At 38.5% G+C, this 26,435-nt stretch overlaps 1 protein-coding gene across 1 annotated transcript in view; it reads left to right on the top strand.

Annotated features, from left to right (window-relative positions):
- Positions 1–26,435, top strand: part of SLIT2 (slit guidance ligand 2) — a 350,353-nt gene that overhangs the window by 271,020 nt on the left and 52,898 nt on the right. Inside the window, exons 21-29 of the mRNA XM_004579186.4 lie at positions 627–759; positions 4,599–4,667; positions 6,861–6,932; positions 7,420–7,491; positions 9,030–9,101; positions 13,052–13,215; positions 20,835–20,959; positions 21,112–21,209; positions 22,461–22,600. Coding sequence (XP_004579243.2) covers positions 627–759; positions 4,599–4,667; positions 6,861–6,932; positions 7,420–7,491; positions 9,030–9,101; positions 13,052–13,215; positions 20,835–20,959; positions 21,112–21,209; positions 22,461–22,600 — 945 coding nt within the window. The remainder of the gene's footprint in view (positions 1–626; positions 760–4,598; positions 4,668–6,860; positions 6,933–7,419; positions 7,492–9,029; positions 9,102–13,051; positions 13,216–20,834; positions 20,960–21,111; positions 21,210–22,460; positions 22,601–26,435) is intronic.

The raw sequence follows: 26,435 nt of genomic DNA, 5'->3' as shown, positions 1-26,435 counted from the left end.
ACATAGCCTCTTTTTAACTTTTCTTTGTTTTCTAGACATGTCTTTTAGTTACTACCACTTTCAAATGAGGAAAGCAATTGATGTATAAAACAGATGTTCTAGTAAATCTGACAAACAATAGTTTTCACATAGTAATGCTCTCTCCATTATCATTGCCTTAAATTCTCGTAATAGCCCTATCATGTATGTAGAGTAAGTTCTGTTATTTTCAGAGAATGGAGACCAATTTTGAGCTCTGTATGTTAAAATGAGGGGCCTGTGCAATTTTTGCTCAACATTTTGTGTTAATCTGTCCCACTACATCTCTTTACATCCCAAAATTGTGTTTAGGTGTCTTCCTAATGAAAAACATATATTGTGTAAATAACTAAACAGACAAAGATTGTGTTGATAACACAGTAATATAAGTTTTAAAGTATTTTCTGGCATTCTACCCCCTGCAGTCTGAAGACAGTGGTATACAATGTCTGATGTCAGATTGTAAATACTCACTGCTCTACATTAGTGACTAGGTGACTCTAGCCTCTTGTATATGTAAAATCATTTTGCAAGCCCTAAAATCCTTGCTAGCATATTTGAAAACACACAAAAAATGGTTTCTTTCTCTATTTTTTCTGGAAATTCAGGAAATGATGATAACAGTTGTTCCCCGCTTTATCGCTGTCCTACTGAATGTACCTGCCTGGATACCGTAGTTCGATGTAGCAACAAGGGCTTAAAGATCCTGCCAAAAGGCATTCCGAGAGATGTCACAGAGTTGTAAGTAACAATATATCTATCCCTTTCCTTGACAATTAATGTGGATTTACAATTAAAAATTATTTACAGTATTTAGCACATACCATAAAGTTTACTGTTGTTAATCTGCACGACAATGCAGGCTCCATTTGTCTTGAATGTGGAAGCAATTGGCATACCTTTGTTATTAAAGAGAGATACTGCTTATTTTTGGACTTGAGTCAGTATCCTTTAGGTTCTAAAAGGTGCGGCATTAATTATCCTTGGTAATTTCAAAACTGACATTCGACTGCAAATTACATGGCCGGTGTCCACCTATGTAAACCATCAGTATTTCCCACACTCCCTTGACTGCCTTATGCTAAACCTCAGAATGCAATAAATCAGAAAACAAGCTGCTTGAGTCATGACACAGTCAGGCCCCATTCATCACCCTCTTTTATCTCTAGGCTAACACAGAGCATGCAAACACTTGACAGGAACCCAATTGAGCCATTTTGCCTCCATTTATTGGTTGTTTATATGGTACCATGGATCGATAGTGATTTGAATCCAAGCATAATTCATGTAGATGTATGCTATAATTCATGCAGATGGATGCTGGTATTCCATGTGAGCGGCTTTGATAAACTTTGGCAGGATGCAACCACATAGCTCATGAGGTTCCGAAAGATGTCACTTCAGTTTCCACAGCACTTACATTCAAATCAAGTACAATTCTATGGATTTTATTTTGATCCTAAGTGGAGCAGTTAGAGAAAGAAAGCACAGTTGTATTAATTTTACATAGAATATCTCAGATTTGAGTTACTGTAAAATATTTCATTTTCTACTACCAGTTTTTTCCCTAGTATTGATTCATAAGTTCATGTAACTAAATAGTTAACTCCTGTTTAAGTGTTTCTTCCGTTCAGAGTATCATGTGGGCTCCCACGCCCCACGTTGGAAGGCCCGGTGGCTATGGGGTTCATGCGGAGTATTCTGTAGGTAGTGCTATCCAGGGAGGAAGCCAGCAGATTAATACTACAGCTCTGGTTATAGTCTCATCAGCCCCTGCCTCATCCCACCTGATGCATTTCCTCACTATCTTATCTATACATGTCTCCTGACAGTTGCATTTTTTCCTACTGTTGAAGAATTATATAAAATGAACAACTTTTACATATTTCAGGGTTACAAGTTGAAGGCCCTACCGTACCACCCTCCCACCTGTCCCCCTCCTCCTTCTTTCCTTATTTTCAGTTTTCATGATGCATCTTTTTCAGTTCAGTTTATCATCACACACTTGAGTAACACATTGTAAATGGCAAACGCACTGTTCCTCAAGAGTGTAGACAAGGGAAATAAACAACAGTCAAATCTCAGAGTGTCCGTTTGGATGTTTTACATTACAGCTTTTGTACTCTGTGTATTGGTTATCACAAGCAGGGAAAACACCATCGTTCTCTTTGTGGGGCTGGCTGAGTTCACTATGCACAGTGGCTTCCAGTTACATGCACTTTGTTGCGAACAACTGGCTTTCATTTTTTACCACTGAGTTCCATTGTGAATGCACACACCAAGGTTCTTTATTGAGTCATTTGTTGATAGATTCCTGGGTTGATTGCATATTTAGCTGTTTTGAGTTGAGCTGTTAGATACATGAGGGTTCATTGATAGTAGCATTTTCAGGCTATTTCACTACAAATTATTGAAAAATAGTATTTTTCCTAAATAAGTGTTTACCTATCTATTTCATGTTTGAACTTTGACTCTCAAAGAGCTTCATCTGAGACCCTTACCTTAATCTTCAATATCCTTCTCACCTGTAACATGCATGTTTTAAAAACATTTCATATGGGTATCATCTTATTAAAGAATTCAAAAAAAATAACTTTGTACTTTGTGGATGAGGTTGAAAAATGATGCCTGTTATTCTCAATCAGTTCCACATCAGAGTTCCTTAAATTCTCTTATGTGCGAGCATTCATAGCTTATGTCTTTATGCTGTTTGCCGTGATGTTGCTGAATAGAGGGAAAGGGCTAGAAGCAGGTGGAATGATGCTTCCCTCTAGTGGTGTGCCCCTGGTGGTAGCTGCAGAGAAGAAATGGAGAAGCAAGAATGCAAATTTGTAACAGGCCAGATTCTCAATCAAATGTTTATTGCATATTTTGGCATCTTATGCTGTTTATATAAGTTTTCATTTTGAAATATTATATATGAATTATGTGACAAGGCTTCTGAGCTTTTTTCTTTGTATCCAGCAAAAATACAAACTTCAAGCTGGAATTTTGAGCCTAGCCACAAAACTTAAGCAGAAAGGGCCACATGTTTAACGTAACAGAACTGGCTGCAGGCATATCTGTAGCCAGATGGCTAGGGTTGCTAAAAGGCATTTTTTACCCTTCAGCATCTGTGTTCTGGGGAGAAACAACCTTGGAGAGAGAAATGATGACGTCATGAATACAACCTTCATTTATTTTTTGTGTCGTGACAGATTGCCCAAAGCTTGTCTGTTCTTCTGTTATTCTTCCAAATATAGTTTTTTAAAAAGGAGAATTTATTTACAAGTGGTTATTTCAGTATTATTTTTGAAAATATATTTTCTCTGTATTTGTGTCCTGAGAAATGATATGATGTTCCATAAAGCCTCCTAAAATTACCACCAAGTAGATTTGCAGTGGTGAAGAAGCTTGCTTGCTTCCTTGATTGCTCGATGGATTGATTTAAGCAAGCAGAGTTACAGAGAGATGGGGAGACTATGGGAGGTGGGGAGCAAGGGACTTCCATCCGCTGATTCACTCCCCAAATGGCCACAACGGCTGGAAGTGAGCCCAGGAATTTCTTCTTTGTCTCCGACATGGGTTCAAGGACTCGGGGAGTTGAGCATCCACATGCTGCTTCCCAGAAGAGATGGATCAAAAGTGGAGCAGTGGGGACTCTGACTGACCTCCATAGGGGATGCCAACCCAACAGGCAGAGGTTTAGCTGGCTATGCCTCAGTTTCGTCACCCCTATTTTGTCTCCTTAAATTAAGTTGTGTTGCAATCCTTGTATGTGTCCTTGAATGAATCAGATGTATCAAGTGCTGATGCACTTGAAGGAAATCTACTGATTGGTTTTAACCACAACAGTAAGCCTTTTTTTCTAAGATTTATTTAATGGTTTTTTTTTTTTTTTAGAAAGGCATATTTACAGAGATAATGAGACAGAGAGAAAGATCTTCCCTTGGCTGGCTCACTCCCCAAATGGCCGTAATGGACAGAACCTTGCCAATCTGAAGCCAGGAGCCAGAAATCTCTTTTGTAGCTCACACGTGGGTGCAGGGTCCCAAGGACTTGGGCCATCCTCTGCTGCTTTCCCATGCCATAAGCAGGAAGCTGAATGGGAAGTAAACAAATCGGGATGTGAACTGGTGCCCATATGGGAAGCCAGTGCTTGAATATTGAGGATTAGCCTGTTGAGCCATGGCTGTGGTCAAACAGTGAGACTTTGTTACCAGTTAACAAATTCTGTGAGGTTGTCTTCACATAGACATAAGCAAACCGGTGTACAGCTGAAAATAGTGCTTGATGAAAGAACCTTCTTGCTGACACGTAAATGACAGATGGTTGCCTGATGTCTTAGCTAAATCATGAAGCTCACCAGTGTGTCCATGGCTTTGTAATTTAGCTTAAGTGATTCCCGGAGATTTTTATGAGTGGACCACTGTGTTTTTCATGTTCTCTTTACTTCTGTTACATAACAGCATTAGCTGGGAGCAAGACATTTAAAGCAAGTTACCAAGTGATTCCTTGCTTCATTTAAAAATGAAAGGTCACTGACTTCTTTTATAATACACCATTGTTATTGTGTAATAACAGCATTTCTTTGTTTTTAGGTATCTGGATGGAAATCAAATTACATTGGTTCCCAAGGAACTCTCTAACTACAAACATTTAACACTTATGTGAGTAACATACAAGTGTTTTGCAACCTTTGACTTAATATATTTCATGAAAATGGCAATGGGCAGAAGGTTCGTGGGCCTTTAGATCATATAAATCTTTCAAAGTTAGGTGACCCTGTCTTTACCGCTGTTCTGGCTTACCAGCTGTATCTTCATTGAATGTCAGGTGGCATAATGTGTTAGGGAAGAATTTGTCTTTATTAAAATAGACATTAAATCAAAAACATATAACATATAAGTAATCAAAAAGTTAAAAATCACAGTAAAACCACATTTTTTCTGCAGATATTGAAGTGGGCTATTTTTTTGATAAGCCATGGAAAACAATGTATTTATTCTTAAGTGTAGGCTTAAGGTTAGTAACATAATTGAAGTGTCTTTCATTTAATAGATTGATTTTGAACTTTTTATAAGCATAAATGTTTAAGTAAGTTAAGAAATTCTAGTATTAAAATTTATTGTGCAAAGTTTATAAATATTTGTACACTACTTGAATAAGCTTGACATAGTTGCAGACATTCTGAGTATGTTTTTACAATATTAAATTTTTGTTTAATTTGATATCCTCCTATAATTGCATCTCTTTTTATTACTAGGAGCAATTTTAATCATCAGTGAATTACAAATACAAAAAAAGGATTTAAATGTGGTTGCATGCATAATATGTGAACATGGGTAAAATCTTGTGCGTGTTATATCACATTTTAGTGTAGCCTTGTTGGTAATTGATAGAAGTTTGGAGAGCACCAAAATAATAGTAAAAAATATAGCTGTTAATTAAATATATCCTGTAATTAGTTCAAAGTTAACTAATTTAAGAGAAAATATAGGTAGTTTAGGTGACAGATTATTGCTTAAATTCAGAGTTTAGGGCTAATTAGTGAATCCTGAAAGCCCACACAGCAGATATTCTGTCAAATCTGAGTGTCATGTGGATGCATTGAAACCAGTCACAAAGCTCTTGGTCATCTTCATGTTTTTGTTTCTCTGAAAAGTTTGGGAAAATAAAAAAACCTCTATTTAAATGGCAAGTAAGCAAATGAATGAGAAGCTGTCCTTTCTCTCTCTCTCTCTCTCTCTCTCTCTCTCTCTCTCTCTCTTTGTGATAGCAGAAAGAACTCATTAGATATGTTTGTTCTGTTAAGTAAACCATTAAACTGAAGCAATTTCCTAAGGTTGCTCTAGCAGAATTCCACTTGATGGGGTTGTGTGTGATTATTTGAAATCTGCTAGAAGTAAAAAGTGAGAATTTGGGAACCCGGAGATGGTTTTACCCTGATTGTTGTACAAGTCTGGGCAAGTAACTTCTAGAATGCATTTATTTTTCAAATGTTGGGTTTAGTTTTTCAGTAAAACTTGTGTAAGTTTGCAGTGTTTTCAGCATTTTATAAGCCCAGGTTCCTGTTATTTTGACATTTCAAGAGAGGAATAGATCATCCCCAGCTTTTCAGAATCTTGCACTTATTCATTTATTTTGCTACATAAAACTATGTAATTTATACTGGTTTTATTTATAGTTAAATATATATTAACGTAGTAGTATATTAATTGTGTGTTGTAGTACATGCTGTCCTTGCAAATAGCCATTTAGCATTGATAAAATTAGTCATCTCTCATTACCAGTTCATTAAACGAATATTTACTGTGCCTCTATTACGTGCCAGAGATGCAGCCATCAGAGGTTTGAATGACGTCAGGAGTTCTTTGAGTTGCTGAATTTGAGTACAGTGACCAAAGGCGTGTGCCTGATATCATGCACAAAGCTTCATTTGTCACCCGTAAGCCCTTTCTATTGTGAGTCGCCTGTCTCCAAGAAAGCTCTCTGGAACACCAGGAGTCCTGAGTGGATGGAGCAGAGGGATGTGGGAAAACGATTTTTCTCAAAGAGGCTTCTTATCTGACGCAAGAACTTGTGTCATTGAACAGCCATTGAGCCACCATTGAACTAGCGCTTGCTGGTTAAAGCAAATCATATGGTACCTCTGCACTTCAACAGCAGGGTGTGAATAACTGTAAATAATTTTTATTGTAATTTACCCCAGAGGGCAATCCTAAAGTTTTTTTTTTAAGTTTATTGTCATGCAATAGCTGAGGGCAAACTGTACTGCATGAACTGGGAACTAACAGAGTTCTTGTCAGAATGACTTTTTCCAGGTAGGTTCATAGTGAGTCCATCTCTCTCTTCTCTTTCAGAGATTTAAGTAACAACAGAATAAGTACCCTTTCCAATCAGAGCTTCAGCAACATGAGCCAGCTCCTGACCCTGTGAGTGTGAAAGTGTGGGACTAAGTATTGACCAAGCTGTAGGACACGTGCGTGTTTAGACGCTGGACGGAGGTGTTGGAGAATAGGACAGTCTCTGCCACCATACAATGTCAGTTCTCTTGGGAAGAAACAAATACAGCCCCAGGAATCAAACAGTTGCCGATAGTACAGAAAATACTGGCTTCTACGAAAGAGGCAATGGCTGATTTACATTGGTGGTGGATGTAGGTAGTTTTCTAGGGGGAGACACTTCAGAGAGTGGCTGGTTGGGGCACAAAATCAGCAGTGTGGACAGAGGAGGGTGTTAGTAGGCTGAGGGAATAAATATATCATAATAAGGAAATGACACAGTGATTGCTTGCTACATTATGTGCAGGCATTCTGAATTTGTAAGATGCTCTGCAGTACTTTCATGTTTCATTTTATAAATGATGGGGGACATTTCTGGATTCCAGAATTAAACCACGCGGCATTTGTGTGCTTTCAGAATTCTTAGTTACAACCGTCTGCGATGTATTCCCCCTCGAACCTTCGATGGCCTGAAATCTCTCCGGCTACTGTAAGTGTCTTATGGTCCATAAAGATCTCTTCGAGATCTGAGTGATGGGTTCATCATTATGAATATTTCACAGCTATCCTCGCCTATGGCTGTTTTAGCATATGCACATCAATATTTAGCACACACATTTGGAAATAGGAACATCATATCTTACTTGGTTTGGATGTTACAACCTTACTTATAGTCCTTATTGCCATAATCATTTAGTTGGTAATATTTAATATTAACCAGGTGTTTTATCCAATTACAATGGATTTTTACAGAAAGGGGAGGGCATTTAATTTATTTATGAATTGTATAGTAAATGAATATGTTTAACCATAAAATGTACATTAAAAGATATGAAATGAAATACGATTTGCAATCCCATAACCTTTCTCTAGAACTAGCAATTTAAACAATTTAACATGATCCTCTGATCTGTTTCATAGGTACATTTGTTTTTACATTCTATCATAAATATTCATGTGTCTTTTAAAAGCCAAAAGTAGGATCATTTGTCATCTGTTGTTACTTAATAAATGCTCTGGAATTTTCCTGTCCTATTGTATATAGGTATGACTCAGCTGTTTAACTGGTACAGAACAGTCAGTAGATAAGAACAACCATATCTGATTTAATCTTGGCATTTGGATTAAGTTTACCTACATGCGTAATTATTCCTTATAGTACTGCAACACTGGAATTCTATATGTGTATTGATTTGAGTGTGCTATCATTGCAGCAATGACTAAGGTGGGATGTTAAGTACAGTTGGGAGAATACCAAAAGTCTGATTCAGATTGTTCCTCAGGGAAGAGTTTATTAATTAACAAATTTGAATTTTCTAGTGCCCAATTAATTAAGTACATTTTCAAAGCCTCTTGCAAATACTATCATTTGTATTTTTGTCCATATGACATATCAAAACATTTTCCACAGGTTTAATTTTCATTACCAAGTGCCAAAGTGTTTAAATATGTGTTGCTCATTGAATCTTTTTGATTCTATTATATTCTAATGAGCCTCATCATTTCATTTTACCATTTTCTACTGGGTAATTTTTCTTGTCTTAGTTAACATAGCTGTCTTGGTGCATCTGCCTCCTGAGCTTGTGTGTGTAGGCTTTCTATAAAGAAACTAATCATTCCCTGTGTATCTGCATTGCAAACACTTCTCTTTCTATTCCTTACACAGAATCATGTCTCATACAGATATATTAGATCTTACCAACAAGTTAATGAACTTCTGATTATAGTTTCTTGGTGTTTCATTGCCTGTTTGATACTGTTCCCCACTCAATGTTTATGAGAAGGAATTCTTCTCTTTCATTTATTTTAAATTTTTTAGCATTTCTACATCTAATATTTCAATCTGGAATTTATTTTCTGCATGCTGTGTGAGGGAGCAACTCACATTTTGCTTTCCCAGAGAGACATTTACTTGTGACAGGACTATTAAATAAAGTGTTTATTTTATACTGGCTTAAAATGCCTATAATACAATACTGTTTCGTACATGCATGAAATAAAGCATTTCAACGATTCATTTTCTTTTAGTTCTCTACATGGAAATGACATTTCTGCCGTGCCTGAAGGGGCCTTCAACGATCTTTCTGCATTATCACACCTGTGAGTATCTGCTTCGTGCGTACGGGTTTAGGATGAATCATCATAGTGAGTGATTTGGGAACTGTCCTCTGCCATTTTGCTGACACTATTGAGGTGGTTGCTTCATCTTTCAAGAACATGGCAAGGCTGTCCACCTGACCGGAAGCTCCACAGTTCTGTAGGTGCGGGAGTTCTGGTTCAGTGCTGCTGCAGACAAGGCTCCCAGCTTGCACCTGCCTGCACCTTTTGTTCTCGGGGCTTTCTGCTCCCATCAGGCCCATCCTGATTTTCTCAAAGTAGATCCATTTATTTAGCCTAGATTGCCCCTCATCAATTGTGATTCCTATGCAAAAATGAAATCAGACATGGTGCATGACTCTGAATACTGGTGGTTGGAGGGAGCCATGGCCTCACTGGATGGAATGCTTTCCGTATGTTTTCTGCTTTAGCATCCTCATGGTACCCACCATTTTTTTCTTGGAACTGCAATAAAATGTTTTAAATAACTGGGCCCATAAAGCTTTATTGGTATTTCATTATTGCATTGTTACTGTATGTAATGTTAAGACCATGACGACCTATAAAGACATTCAGGGAGCAGCTTCAAGAGCCAAAGCTACATTGAATGAGTTTGGCACCACCTGCTGGCAGCTAATGACTTCAATCTCAATATCCCTGTGGTCTGAACCCCAGTTCCCCACTAGAGGTTACCCGGAGTATTCTTGCTGGGCTTTACATTGCCCTCAAAACCCCTGACTACCAAAAGGTCAGTTGATAAGGTTGGGAACGACATGATGAAGAGAAAGGACCGGTTGTCTCAGATGTCACATCTCAGTTTGTTACAGTTCTTTATCAGACTCTTCGACATCTACTATTAAGGTTTCCTTCACTAGACCACAAGGTTCCAGAAAATAAGATGTCCACTCTTTCGTCTTTGGGTGGCAGCACCTACTTGGAAGTTGGCCATTCCTTTACGGATTGCATGGCTGCCATTAAATGGAGGCAGGTGCAGGCAGGCTTGCTTCCTAGCAGAGAGTGTAGAACAATTAAAGTAGTCCTGCTGCCGTCAGGGACAAGAATCAGAAGGCAGCCTGGGAAGTGTGGGTGATGTTTGAGCTGAACAGAAGGCGCTTTGTGTCACCACTGCCACCCAGAATGGGAATCATTTCTGTATTTGTTGGTGACATGTTCTGCTTTGGTTTTATGTATGCGTTTGTCTCTCACTGCGCGGTCCACCAAGTGCCCCCACTCCATTTTCTTCTTTCTCTCTCATCATAGTAAGGACTTAGCAAATGTTAGTAAACATGAAATCAAATGACTCAAAATCACCATTTTTTCTCACTTCTAATTTTGAAAGGTTTGACTCTGGCATTTTTTATGAACATAAAATCCACTGCATTTCAATTCTTGGTTAATGTTGAGCCTCAAAATTACTATAATGAAATGATTATGATTTTATAAGCTTATTTTTGGGGATTGCCTAAAAGATTCATTATCCATAGACTATGTAGTCTTACTAATCACAGACTGATTGTAAGAAAATCAATCAGGTTTGAAACGTCACTTTATGTATGTATTACTTACGCCCAAGTTTGGCAAGTTGAGGGTTCTGTTGATAAACTTCTACTGTCTCAGTTCCTTTCTATTTGCTTTTATTCTTTTACTTCTTTCAGCAGGTGAGAGAAAGAGAGAGAGAGCTTCCCACCCACTAAGTCACTTCTATATGCCAGCGACAGTTTTGGCTCTGCAGGGAGAAAATAGGCTTTGTGAACCCAGTCCAGAAATTCCACATGAGTGGCAGGAAGCCAGTTACTTGAGCCTTCACTACATCCTCCAGGCGTGCCTGGGCAGGAGGCTGGAATCAGGAGCCAGAGCTGTGTACAGAAGTTAGGTACTCCAGTGCAGGAGACTGCTGTTTTAACCAGCATCTGAAAAGCTCAGCATGCAATAGCCTCGTGGCTAAATTATCTCCTTGCAACTGTCAGGACCCCAGTTTGTGTCTTGCTGTTACACTTCCCATCCAGCTCCCTGCTTGTGGCCTGGGAAAGCAGTCAAGGACAGCCCAAAGCCTTTGGACACTGCACCCAAATGGGAGATCCAGAAGAAGCTCCTGGCTCCCAGCTCCTGTCTTTAGATTGGCTCAGCTCCAGGGAAGTTAGGGAGTGAACCAGCAGATGAAAGATATTTCTCTCTGTTTCTCCTTCTGCCTTTCCAAGAAAAGCAAAATAATAATATTTTCAAAAAGCTCAGCTAAATTCCCAGTGCAGACACCTGTATCTTAATCTGCAAAGCATATTATTAATAATACCAGTTTTATAGGGTAAACTTTAATAGTAAAATGAAAAAGAAATTGTGTAAATTTAGGGTGCACTTATCCCAGTTACTGCACATAAAAGGTCAAGAAAAAATAGAATTAAAAGATACCTTGGAGGAATGGTAAGACAGCAGGTTAAGCCACAACCTGTGACACTAGCTTCCCATACCAAAGCAGTGGTTTGAGCCCTGGCTGTTCTGCTGTCTGCTAATGTGAAACCTGCAGAAAGCTCAAGTGTGGGCCCTGCCGTCCATGTGGGAGCCAAATGGAGTTCTTGCCTCCTGGCATTGGCCTAGCCCAGGCCTGACCATGGCAAGCACTTGAAGAGTGAATCAACAGGTTTAAGATACTCATATTCTCTCTCTCTTGTTCTCTCTCTCTGTCTCCCCTTCCCTCCCTCCCTCCCTCCCTCATTCCCTCCCTCCCTCCCTCCCTCCCTCCCTCATTCCCTCCCTCCCTCCCTCCCTCCCTCATTCCCTCCCTCCCTCCCTCCCTCCCTCCCTCCCTCTCCCCCATTAGCCACCTACCAATCCTACTTTTCTCATTCCCTCCCTCTATTGCTGTGCATTTCAAATAAATGACAAAATGATTTTGTTTTAAAAATGAGGTTTATTATATATGAAAAAATTAAGCCCATACATATAAGGAGTCTTCAGAAAGTTGTTGAAAATGCATAGCATGAAAAACTTATACATCATTTCAAATTTGTGCAACAGAGCAAACTTAACTTTTTTTTAATTATATTGACTTTAATATTTGTCTTTATAATTAGCTTTCATGTAAATCTTTCTTTTTTTTCATCTTTTTTATTATTATTGTTTATTATTTTTAATTCATTAATTACATTGTATTATGTGACACTCTGGAAACATTTGCAAAAATGATGCAGAATTAACTAGTGTTATGATTGCTTTCTGTCAGTACTACTACTTATGGCAATACACATCAAAGTTCTGTAATAACTTTCCAAAGGGACAGACAGCTTGTATTGATACAAATCTGCTGTGCCGAACAAGTATAATTACATTGTTTCTATGTCTTCATTATTTCTTGCCATTTCTGGTCTCTGCCTTTAAACTTAGCACCCCTGCACCTGAAGCCTCCTCACTGCCTTTTCTCACCTTCTGAATCCTTTCCCAGGCAGCTGCTTCCTCACCTGCACCCACTTCAGGGAAAACTAATCCTTTTGTCAATAATCATAACATGTCTACTATAACACTTCGGAAGAAATTTGTGTATGTATTTCAACTTGTTAGTCTCTGAAGGAAGAATTTTGTTGAGTGAGGAAAACTGAGTTATTCATATTTGGAGCCTAGGAATCTTGCCTGTAGATTCCATTCTGCATAACCAGTTGGTGAACGAAGCTTGTGTTCTTGTGCACTTAGGGCACACAGACGCCCAGCACAACCCAATCTGACAAAATAAGAACTTGTACAGTGCACATAGGTGGTAACCCCAACACACCCCACTACTCCCAGCTGCACATGTGTTAGCAAAATGGGAGAATCCTCAATGTCTCCATTTCCTTTGAAGTCGTTGCCATTGATGAACCTATAGGGATTTTCTTCTGAGCATCAGTTTGAATTCTGTTCCCATAGGAAATAACAAAACTTCCCTACCTGTCTGTATGTGCGCTTTTGTGGTGTTGTTTTTCCAGAGCGATTGGAGCCAACCCTCTTTACTGTGATTGTAACATGCAGTGGTTGTCCGACTGGGTCAAGTCGGAATATAAGGAGCCCGGAATCGCTCGCTGCGCTGGTCCTGGAGAAATGGCAGATAAGCTGCTCCTCACAACGCCCTCCAAAAAATTTACATGCCAAGGTATATTTTCTTCTCACTTATACTTCTCTAAACAGAGTCGTTTTGTTAATTAAGAGAGCAGAGAATATCCGACTTTAGACTGCAGAGTTTCACAGCCAGAAGCCCCTTTCCACTCATGCTTGGACGAGACAGAGCAGTCTGCTGAAACGCCCAAAGAAAAGCTAGGAGTTCCCAATAAATCTCAGGACTAGCTCTTTGGAAATGATTAGGTGCTGTTGAAAATCCCTTGATGAAGGAGAGTAAAGAATACATAGTTTCTGGGAGTTCTTGTCACAGCCTCTTAACAAGTGCCGTATTTTGCTTTTGCCTTGTCTGAACATGTGCCCTGCCCCTAGAGCTGCCAGGGCCCTGTGGCTTCCTGATGCCAGGTAAGGAGATGGGCTCCCCAGTGTCGGGCCAGACCTTCTGACTTTCCTCTCGCACTGCAGACATCCTGTGGTGGTGGACATCCCTCCTCCTGCTCCGCTGTAGCCCTTTCCTTCCCCTTTGTTTTATGTCCTTGTGAATTCTACGTAGTGTCCTAATAAGATAGTATTTTCTCTTACTGCAAAAATAATACATTCCCACTCTGGAAGAGTAAACAGAAAAGTCTAAATGAGAAACATCTTATTTCTACAAGAAGGAATAACATTAGCACGTAATTATAATACCTGGGAATAACCACCGTTAAACTTATTTTGTGTATGTTTCTACTTTTGGAGGTCAAATATGTGGGGTTTTGTGTCTTAACTGTTATTTTTTAAAAGAGTGAGAACACGCCCTCTCCTAACACCCAAAGCAGCCAGAACTGGGCCAGTCCAAGGGCTGGGACCTAGAAGCTGAGAAATGAATCCTGGAATGTCACGTGGGAATCAGAACACCTGTTACTTGAGCGATCACCATTGACCACCAGGTCCTACCTCGGCAGGAAGCTGCAGGCAGTAGCCAGAGTTGGGTGTTCCACTGTGATTCTGAGACTGAATGTTTCCAGAGGGTCTTGCAGAAATATTAGATCAAAGATTGAAATTCTTGAAACTTCTATATGTATAATCATCACACTGATGAAATGTGTTATGTGTGAGACTACATTCTAGGTGTTCTCTGCCGTAGAGGGGTTTGTAGCACAGGCTCACTGTATGCCTGGCTGTAAAGGTCAGTTGTCAGGGTTCATGTGGGACAAATATGCATAAAGATTTTGCACAGTGGATCTCTGCATGGATCCTGGAGGCCAACCCGTTGTAGCTAGATCGCAGCTTCACTTCCAGTAGTTCGGTAATCTTTCTTTAGTCACTTGGTTAGTACCTCAGTTTCCTCATGTTGAAAAGGGAAATCATTTTATTACCAACCTGAATCTTACAAAGATTAAATGAGTTCATGTGCAGAAAATATGTTGCTTGATATATAATAACCAGTCAGCATAGGTTAGCTGCAGATGGTATTACATACAAGGGCACCAACAAAGAGTGACACTGAATACTCAATGATTTGTTGATAAAAAGAGGAGCTGTCGAGAGCTATACACACTGAAACATTTTTAAGTTGATATGCAATACTTTATTCATAGTGTTAAACAGCTACAAGCCATGTTCAGCTGTTGCACATTGTAGAAAATGACATTTTATTTGTTTTTTGAAAGATATATTTGCTCATTTGAAAGGCAGACAGAATAAGGAAAGGGAGAGGTGGAGGAGATGGGGGAGAGAGAGAGGGTCAGAGAGTGACATCTGTTCCTGTTCCGTCCGTGCTTTACTGCCCGCATGCCCACACGGCCATGGCTAGGTCAGAACAAAACCAGTGGACGTTCTGAAATGAGTTGTATAACGTCCCTACTTGAGAGATGGGAATATATTTTGAAGAAGAATACGCAAACTCCAACAACCAGTGTGTGAAAGAATCAAAGTTTGAGCTCTCATTCTGACATTAAAGCTTGCTACTAAAGTTTACACATCTACTGTTGAAGCATACTTAGGAAAGTTTTGAACTGCCTTCCAATGCTTTCATGGATTAATTACACATAAGAAATGGACTGAGAGAAGGCAAACTATTTTAACCTACTTAATTAAATGATAAACTCAGAGAAATCCATTATGATGTTGAGCTAAGAAATACAGTGTTTTTCAAAGATTAGTCACTCCTCACCATGGTGTTGGGGATTTTCCTGCACACCCCCCCCCAAAAAAAAAACGTTCTGCATCTTAATTGTCGACAAATGTCTTGTTAGAGTTACAAGCCAGTCTAGATTATCCTAAAATCTGCCAAGATCAGCAAAATTATACTTCAGCACAACAAATGGCTAAATACTAAAATGAAATAGACACGAGACAGCTGAATGGTACCTTATAGCCATTTTAAGGTATATAGCAGCCGGTCCTATATATAAACTAAAATTGAAATGTCAACGAGCTAATCATAGGTTGTGGTTAAGAACTTGCTTTTTTTTTTTTTTTTTAACATACTAGTTACTCAAAACCATGTCAATTCCATAATGTTACAAATTGCTGTTGATGTTATATTGGGACTCTTAATTGACTGGGATGATATTCGACCAGCTCTAACTTCGGACCAGAGATGGTCTCCCCAAGAAACTGTTCAACCCATCTGGACAATAAGTAGCTGAACTCTATGCTTGGTATACGTTTGCAAGGAAAGAACTTGATTGAATTTGAACTGTAATACTACATCAAGGTGGAGGAACCCACCAGGGGGGAGGGGTGTGGGGAGGGGTGGAGGGATTCCCAGAGCCTATGAAACTGTCACATAATGCAAAATAATTAATAAAAAAAAAAAAAAAGAATAAGATCTAGGAAAAAAAAAAGAAATACAGTGTTTTTGTTTAGATACTTTATAATTTGACGTTTCCATATTTAACAACTTTCCAAATAGTTACACTTGCTTAATATTGTGATTTTTAGAATTTTCTCCTGGAAATGATATAAGTATATTTTATGTAATAAATGTTATATATGTAAGTATAATAACTTACATATAAAATTATGTAAGTATAGACTTCCAATATTATGGTTTGCCAATGCAAGTAAATTTAAAATTGCATCAGGAAGGTGAATTTTTATGTCAAAGCCAAGTTGACGTTGTTATTTTTACTATAAAAAGCGAGGATATTACTTTGAGTAGCCCATTGAGTAGCTAACAAGTAAAAAGTAGGAAAGTGTGTTGTTGCAAAAATCAAAGGAAAAGGGGTGCATTGATGGAGAGGAAGAGGGACAGGATAGTTATCTTAAAATTGTAACTGGAACACGTGAAATCTGTTTGTACATCTCAACAAAACCTTTCCAAATGAATTCTTTACATTTTTATTCTGCATCTCTCTTTCTCTCTCTCTTCCTTTCTTTCTCTCTCTTTCTGTGTAACAAATACACACCAAGATCACACATACCAAGTTTTTAATTTATACCGAATTCCAGTGTTAAAAGTAAAACCACCGGGCCCGGCGGCATGGCCTAGCGGCTAAAGTCCTCGCCTTGAACGCCCCGGGATCCCATATGGGCGCCGGTTCTAATCCCGGCAGCTCCACTTCCCATCCAGCTCCCTGCTTGTGGCCTGGGAAAGCAGTTGAGGATGGCCCAATGCATTGGGACACTGCACCCGCGTGGGAGACCTGGAAGAGGTTCCAGGTTCCCGGCATCGGATCGGCGCGCATCGGCCCATTGCAGCTCACTTGGGGAGTGAATCATCGGACGGAAGATCTTCCTCTCTGTCTCTCCTCCTCTGTGTATATCTGGCTGTAATAAAATGAATAAATCTTTAAAAAAAAAAAAAAAAAGTAAAACCACCAACAATACCAGTTAAAAACGGAGCTTGCATTCCACCAAAAGATGCCTTTAAGTGGATAATTCTGTAACAACAAAGAGATATGGTAATATACTTGTGTGTAAAGATATGAGAGTCCTTCAACATATTAATGGAAGTACAGTTGAAAATGTTTACTTAAGGGCAAAAACAGAAATCTATGCATAGTTTCTACATAATATGCATCTTCCATGAACTTTTCTTTACATCCCAGTTGTTGATAACTCTTTGTGTTTTTATCCACTATTTAGTGTCTACATAAGTAGGTTGGTATTTATAGCTCTGTAATTCCTCAGTTGATTTCAAATAATGACTTCAGATATCTGGGCCTTTTTTTGTGAACTTGAGATTTCTATTTATGTAATCCACTTGGTCGATTCCTCTGCCTTGATGGCATGCAGAAACTTAAGACATTCTGAGACATACATTTTCATCCCCTGCCGGTCTTTCTCTCACTGATATGTGTATGTTACATATTCCGGTGCTACAGCTGGGCAAAGAGCTTTTCCAGAAATTCAGGCATTTTGCTTGGCTTTGGTTCCTCCCTTAAGTGTAATGCCTGGGTCAGAGTAGACCCTCAAGAAATAGTTAATGAATGGATGATTTAAGAATGGAGTGTTATTTTAACAATATAGCTTTGTTGGTAATGCTTGGGAAATGTAAGGCTAGCAAGTGGAGTATAGAGTCGTTGGTCTTAATTAGAAATCTCCTTTCAGTTCATTACATCCAACTTCAAATACTCCTTCATGTTTCTTTCGCTCTCTTTGATGTACCTCTGCCTTTATACAAGGTCAGTGCTAGAGGATCTTGTTATCTGACTCATGTTTCCAAGGGACGCCAGAATAAAGACAGACTCTGAGACATAGTTAAAAGTTTTGTCTGGAGCTTTCCATCATAAATCAAGATGAGGTGTATTTCTCAGTGGGTGGCAACGTTGCTGCTGTCAGGTGCATAGCTACTGCTTCGCCTCAAGTAAGCAAGTCTGCCTACAGGCTTTAATGGATTTGAGGTCCAGCAGTTCTTCCATTAAACTTTAAAATAACTGACAGAGACAGATTGCTAATGAAACTTTCTTTTTATTTCCCCTTTGAATTATTAAGCTAAGCACACCTCTGTCCATGCAGCTGATGTTACACTGCTCTCTTATTCGAGACCAAAGCTTAATTCAATCCAGTTAGCCGAGACTTCCTCCTTCATTTCAGCAGTGTTAGTAAATGTGCGGATCCTTCTGAGAGGGCCTCTTTCCCCCTCTGCGCTGTACCTCTCATGAGGGCCAATTTGTTGCCAATATTTTAACATTTATTGGAACCAGTTAGCTTTTGAAAGGGGAAAAGCTTGATGCCTCTACTTCCTTAATGAGCTGTATTGCCAAGAAAAGAGACAAGAAACCCTTTTCTGACTCTTAAGATTGCACTGTACTTGTGGTTGTTCATTCAGGGCTGAAAGCACAAAATTAGAGCCAGAGCCATTGGTTCCTCAGGGTCTTGAGAGTGGGATGAGTGTGCATGGGCCTTGCGCCTCGCGGGTGCTGTTCGGCAGCAGTAGGATTGCTGCCAGCTTCAGCCTCCTCATTCACTCTCAGGTTCTCCTCGGTTCCACTTTGGCTGAGGAACCCACTGCTCTTTAGAAATTTCCTTTTCTAACAATATGGAAGTAATAGATTTACCCACCTTCCTATAGCTCTTGAACCTTTTTACCCTAATTAACTATGTAAAGATTGTCAAAAATATAATAAAAAATGAAAATTAAAAAAAAGAAATTTCCTTTTGCTGTATCTAAATTTGATAACTTTAAATATGAAAGCCATTTATTGCAAGATATTAATGTTACTTTAACTGCCTTAATTAACTGCCACCATTCATTTCACCAGTGTGCTGAATGGCTGAATTTTTGTCCTTAATTGATAAATAAGTTGGGAGAGGGGGTAAGAAATTAAATGTCCATGAGCCTCACTTCAGAATTAACCCCACCAGTTTCCCAGCTACACTTTGATACAGAAACTGTATTAATTACACGGGTTCTCAAGAGAAAATGGACGGGACATGGGGACCGGGCAGTCTCTGGTTTCGCTGTCACTAGAGACGTTCCTCCCCTTGACACAGTCCTTCCAGAACTGCGTTCTATTTCCAAACATTTGTGCAAAAACGGGAATTTCTATATAGACATAGCTCGAGGGTTTTTTTTTTTTTTAGTATTGTCAGCAGAAACTATCCTTTTTGTGGATTTTTAAAAAATTATTTATTTGTTTATTTTATGATATGATTCCATAGGCTCTAAGACTTCTCCTTCCATCTCCCCAGATCCCCTCCCACCATTAATTTTAATACGAAACCATTCTGGACTGACTGTGGGTGGGAATTCCCAGGGCTAGGGATGGGAGCAGATAGGAAAACATCAATGGCCGCCACATTCCTTTGCGTTACCTTACACACCTGAGTTTCTACTGTTACACCAACTACTGATAAGCAGAAGTTCTAAACTTTGAATATACTCTCATGGGAGGCAGTGTATCTGAACAGAAGTTGTAAGACCTTTTGAGGGGGCTGCCCTAGAGGATTAGAGCAATCAGTAGGAACCACATGCTGCTAGAAACTTCAGCAAGAATTGCGTGTCATGAATGCTGCAGTCAGGATTATTGTGGCATGCCTTAATGAGGAGTGAGAGTTATTGAGAAATGGATGATTACAGTAATTAATTAATGCTCATGAAGTATTTTTATTTTATTTATAGACGTGTCACTGTTGTTTTCCTACTCAGAGCTGTCCAGAGACAATCTAGTGAATTTCCGTGAACAGTGCAAAATGGTAGCATCAGAGGATGCAATTATTTTGAGAAAAATGCGTTTTCCACAGAGATCTCCCTGTCCCTCTTGACTCCTTAAAACAGAGCTCTCCTTGTCTGTCTTCACTCCTTCAATGTCTGTAGCAGGCCATGCTGGGCCAGGCAGAAACCAGGAAAGGACTTAATCTAGATCTCTCATGTGAGTGGCAAGTACCCAGGTTCTCTGCCCATCCCTTGCTGCCTGCCAGGATGCCGATGAGCAGAAATCTATAACCAGGAGCACAGCCAGGACCAGACGTGAGGACTTCCCTATAGGATGCCATACCCTAAGTGGCATTTAACTGTTCTACCAAATGCTTCTAAAGGATGAGATTTTTAAAGTATATCACAAAATGTAAATTACAAGTCATTTGCTTTTGGGAAAACAAAATAGGGAAAAAGTATGCTGGTAAGCAAATAAACTAAATCAAAAGAATATAACAGAGACCAGAACAGAAATTAACTTTTGGTATATCTTCATTTATGCAATAGTGCCAATGCTTTCTATCTCCTACAGGAAGCACTTGACTTGCTGTTATCCGAGAAGGCGTTTCTAATTGTTGCTCATTGCATTAATGACTTCTTACCTAGTCATAAAATTCAACTCGCTCACACCCACATGCAGTCCTCTCTCCAATCCATGGCATTCATTTCTATGATACTCACTGATACTGAGACACAGGCTGTCCATGGAACACATGCCCATAAGGTGGTCCGCAGGCACTTGCTCTGTGACCTTGGTATTCCTAATGCCCCCTAAAATACTACCTCAACGTCACACTGTGACATTGCAGAGTCCCACAGTAATACCCAAGAGAGGAAAAACCTTGCTGCGTTCCGGAACACAGTATGTTCACACAAATTTACGGTTTTGTGATGGAAGTGAAAGATGTATAGATGTGTAATCAAAATTAATTTTAGTGACAATGTACTGTTGCATTAAAAGCATAGAAGTAGTTTTAAGTAAACTGAAAAATAGCATCAGGTTCTCATATGCTTCAATTACTTTTTAGGTCCTGTTGATGTCAATATTCTCGCTAAATGTAATCCCTGCCTGTCAAACCCATGTAAAAATGATGGCACCTGCAATGATGACCCTGTTGACTTTTATCGATGCACCTGTCCGTATGGATTCAAGGTGAGCAGAGGCTGCTTGGGAGACACATTCCGGAAAAAAAAAATTTAAAAACCTTTCCGTAAAGGCACCCTCATGATTCTACTCTGCCTTTTTTTGGTGTACTGAGAATGACTTTGATGAAGGTTGAGTCTCCTTGACTGTTCCTCCTCCAGGGGCAAGACTGTGATATTCCCATTCATGCCTGCATCAGCAACCCATGTAAGCACGGAGGCACCTGCCACTTAAAAGAAGGAGAGAAAGATGGATTCTGGTAGGTGTCCAATGTCTTGGAGCAAGAATGACTAAGCAAACCTACATTTTCCCATCTGAATCAAAGAATATTATTTTTAAAAAATGCTACTACAAGGGCAATACTGTATGTGTTTATCCTTGTCAGAACTGTTGAAATATATTCAAAAAGAAAGCATGGGCATATTACGGTGTTCTCAAATCAGGATGCAACAACATTTAAAATAATTAAAACGTGTACACACATACATTATGATTAATCAGGTTAGATCAGTACAAAACAATGCATTGGTTACAATGTGCTAATTAATAGGCAACTAATCGCTCACTGCAATTCACATATTCATTTGTCATTTTGCATCTGATTCACTGATAGTGTTTAATGATAAGATAAATGTCCCACTGGAACAGAAAATTAATGGTTCATTTCCAAGCTCCAATGTAAGTAGACAAACATGCTGTGAACATGTTAAATCTGTGGTTATTTAGTCATATGGTACAATTACTGTTGTACTTCATGAATTATAAAATAGAATTCTTTATTAAAGGATGCTAATAACTATACGTGAGAAGGCTAATTCACTAATGTTTATTGGAGATGTCATTTTCAGAAGAAATATAATTCATTTATGAGCTTTGTTAAGAAAATGTATCTCATTTTTCTAAACTTTACTCAAAGATTGTTTTCATATTTAATAAAAATTGAATATATATGTCATGGAAAGATTGTATTTGTTGTGCCACAAGGATAGCATTCGCATTTGTAATAGTAAGAAAGCCAAATGTATTTTCTGATTTTTTTTCTGGTTTAAGACACTGAGAATATCTCATGCAGTAGATATAATTTTAAAATCAGAATCAGTTCTTCCTTATTTATGACCAATGAACAATGAATTATTTCATGATAGCATAACTTCAGGTTCATGCATGTATGTGACAGACCGGAGTTTTGTCCTGGAGACTTGCAAAGCTATTGCATTAATTGACTTGTAAGAAGATGTAGACTTGACATCATATAACAAAGATTTTTTTTTCTTTTTTGAGTTCAGATTTGATGGATGTTATCTTATTGGTACTTAAAAATTTTTCATTTAAAGACATTTTAAAATTTAATTTAAAATACTTAATTTAAAGGCCTTTAAATTTAACTTTTCTTGCAGTTAAAGCTGTATAGCCAATTACAATACTTATGAGGTTTTTCAAAAGCAATGAGGTTTTAAAATGAGACAAAATGATGTTTTTTGATTTTTTTTTCCTTTTCCCTGGTGATCAGGTGTATTTGTGCTGATGGATTTGAAGGGGAAAACTGTGAAATCAATGTTGATGATTGTGAAGATAATGACTGTGAAAATAATTCTACGTGTGTTGATGGAATTAATAACTACACCTGCCTTTGCCCACCTGAATACACAGGTATGAAGAGTAGGTAATATACTACCACTTACCAGAACATATTTTTAAAAAACAATTGAAACTTTATGATATATATTTAGTAAACCATGACATTATGTGATAGCTTATATGAGTTTTGAAAATCAAGTGTAGAGGAAATAGCAGAAGGACGTAAAGATGATTTGAACCAATTAAATAAAACACCTAGCAGGCTCAATTCAGACACATGCATCCACCTTAAACCACATTGTCCAGCAAAATGCAGGTTTTGGTGAAGCTTTTAGTCCCATAAAATGGTGACAATTTCATGAAAACCATTTTCTGTGGACAAACCAAGTTGCCCACACATATGTAAAAATGGCATTGCTTCATGTAGCCAAAATATCAAAGATTTGAGATTTCTTGTATTCATACTTATTTCATCACTTGAAAGCATTTCCCCCCAGTAAATTGTGACCTTCAAAATAAACCGAGTCAGGAACATATTGAACATTTTGGAATTTCATGAGATCATCAAATCTGTAGTCACACTTTAGTCTATATGGGTGATACATCTCACAGTTTCCAAATTGGTCCACTTACTCCCAGTTGAAATCAATTTGCTATAAAGTCAACATTGAGTTTATAACTTTCCTGTTTTGGCTGAGTGTTGAATTGAGTTTTGTGAGTATAAATGAGAACATTCATATATTTTTTTCCTTAGTGAATTGCTTAAATTTGATAGAATAAAGGAAGATATTATCGATGTTATATATATAGGAAAGATGGAGTTGATTTTACACTTACTCAATGTGACTGTTTTCATTCCTGTTGTTCATTAATTATCTGTGCATGTAGTCTTATCTGTAATTAGTCTGAAATCATGAACTAACTTTGTATGTGACTAAGTTTTAAGTCTCTAAATATGAAAGGTAAATAAATGGATACCAGTGTTGATAAATCTTTGAACTTTAGGTTAATGGAATGCTGACTTTCCTATTTCACCTTTCTTTTTGAGCAGATGCAAGAAAGAACACTAACATTTGGTTTTGGGGGACTCAGATCTTTAGAAATGGTGTGGCCATGGTGTGTGTATACATATTCACATAAGTAGGCATTTGGTGCCCTGAAAGTTACATCAAACTGAGTTCCCATTAGAAATCAGAGCATGTTGAACCACCATCCAATTGCATACATGTACAAAGCAGATATTGAGAGTCTGTTGATATTCTGCATTAATACAGGGTTAACAATTATGTTTAGCATGTATATTTTTTCCTAAAGTAGCTGGAAAGACTTTGGCTGGAGCTAGCTTTGACCTCCATACCAATAATTTTTGTGCCACAACACAGATCCTTGTCATTATTCTGTGGAAAGTCTAACCAAATCTGGAGCCCGAAGGGCTGCCGTGAGAATCTGAACCTTAGGGGATGGACTTACGTAGACCTGTACAGTAAACTCAGGACTTGCATCAATGTCTGGGACCAGGAACTTGGTAGGATAGAATAGCTGTATTTTTCCATTGCTGTTCTGGATCATTATAGAAAGGGCTTTTGAACCCAGTTAATTTTGAAGGCCTCTTTAAATCAACATGCTCTGATTCCTTTATGTGCAAATTGGACACAACAGTTCCAAGTACACTATGAGTAGACAGTGCCTCCTGAGAATGGAGCAAGGCATGTATATGCATGTACACACATGGATATGTGCATATCACTTCCTGAAGAAATCTTAGGAGCATGGCCATATTCAGGTTCATGTGTGTTTTTGTTGATGATTTACACGGTATTTTAGGATCTTCTGAATTGTTTAGGTGGGTCCCGCTTAATTTAGTGTATGATTTGCTAGATCATATTCTTACCCCTGCTCACCTACCCTTTAACTCATGCTCTCCCATCCTAAGAATTCAGTCCAATGCAAGATCCTGTGAGAAATGTGAGGTAGCCTCACTTCCTCCACCACGTCAACTTTCTTTCTTTGAAACCTATCGTGAAGACATAAAGTTTAGCCAAAATATGATATCATGAAAGCTGCCATAAGGGAATCTGTCAAGAGCCATTTATCGCTGAGCAAGAACTAGCCGATATTTAGTCTTTTTGATTACAGCTATTACAATGTCAGATTGCCTTAACTTGGGCAACAGAATTATTGGACTCAAGGTAAAGTGCGTGCATACAGAGCTGGAGATATTACCATTGGACTTTCGGATTGTATCTTGTGGGCCATGAAGAATGTGGCAATTTAGCGTTAAAAAAGACACATGGGGCAAGTTTGTAACTCCTGTTTTAACTGTAGTACTTTTGTGCACATGTGAAATCAGCTCATTTGTAAAACATCAGTCATCTGCAGATTTTGAAATCAATGGCACATAAGTGACCTCTTATAGGGAAGCTTACATGGGACTCTAGCATTTCATATCCTGCTCCATCCAAGCCTACAGTGAAGGAGGAATTTCGTTGTAATGTGACTGTATTGTTTTAAATTTTAGTTTGGAATCTGATTAATGAGCATGAGATCTGGGAACAGAGGCTCTGCTATGCTCAGAAAATATAATAATGTTGTCATTGTTTAGAAATCATTACAGTCACAATTCGCTTTTTCCTTTGAAGGTTTTTTTTAACTCTGTATCCCAAAGACGTACAATGAGAGAGTGAACAGTGCCTCACAGAAGCAAATAAAGCTTTATAGAAAAAGGGTCAGATTGGACATAGTGTTGTCAACAGAGAGAAGTCAGAGCAGTGAAGACGTGGGACAGAAGCATCGTGACATAATGAGCGATCTATAACTGTCAGCTGAAAATGTTCAAAATCAAGTGAGCCACCGTTCAGAAATTTACTGAACGTTTTTAAAACTCTGAACAGCGAAAACATCACCATAAGTCGTTTGTTGGCAACTGGAAGAGAAAACTCACTTTTGCTTCCTGCTCCTGAGATCGACCGCAGGAAGGGCAGTAGCCAGCACTGTTTTTCTGGTACTTCAAACTTGCCATACCCTACCATCTGCTAGTCACAGAAATGTTTCTTATGTATCAGCTTCAACCCATCTTCGACCAGCTAGTTGTCAACGCCTGTCCAGTGATGGCTGTTGTTCTTTAAACAAGATACATTTTTAAAAGTTCAATTCACTTTGATTCTAAATTAAAAGAATTATGCTAAGTATCAGGAAAGGGAGATTTTAAAATTCTTAAACACGCAATTTTAGACGTAATTCTAGGGTTTTCATTTTAAAAGCTTCAAAGAGTGGAGGTCTGCTTGTTATCTTAAAATATTATATCCTTTCTAAAACAAGACCTTTGTTAGAGGTACATTTTCAAGGAATGCCTTAAATTTTGCACAAGCCCCAAACCTATAAAAGGTTGAAAATTGGAATGTGAGTCCCACGCAGTGTTGAAGGCATGGATAGCTTAAAATTTTAGGTGTTGAGTTGAACCCAAGGTGTTCTGTCTTAAGACTGAGTAGATATGTTAGCTGTGTTCTCCTGGCACCATATTCAAGTATGATCACATTTTAAGCTTTCATATTCCTTAATGGGATTATATAAATTCAGCAAAATAAAGAGTTTTCAAATAAATTGGGCATATTAAGCCTTCAAGTACACTTTATGAAAAGTAATCAGAACTCTTTAATTTTCCCATTTTGTACAATTATCCCTCTGCTAAGTCTCTAATGCCCATTTACCAGCCATTTCTGTACATCACAAACGGTAAAGCTGCTGGTTGCGACACCCCCCGGATTAGAAGCAGATCTCTAGTTCCCTGGGATGGTTTATCTTTTGCTTCATTCTCTCCATGTGTGTGCGTTTGGCCCAGCTGTAGGTAAGAAATCGACGCCTCGGTTTGGTTTGCTCTCTCACCTGGCTTCTCCGTTGTTAATGCTGT

The sequence above is a fragment of the Ochotona princeps genome, chromosome 11, assembly GCF_030435755.1.
Source record: "Ochotona princeps isolate mOchPri1 chromosome 11, mOchPri1.hap1, whole genome shotgun sequence".
NCBI classification, from domain to species: Eukaryota; Metazoa; Chordata; class Mammalia; order Lagomorpha; family Ochotonidae; genus Ochotona; species Ochotona princeps.
This window is presented reverse-complemented; position numbering and strand designations above follow the sequence as displayed.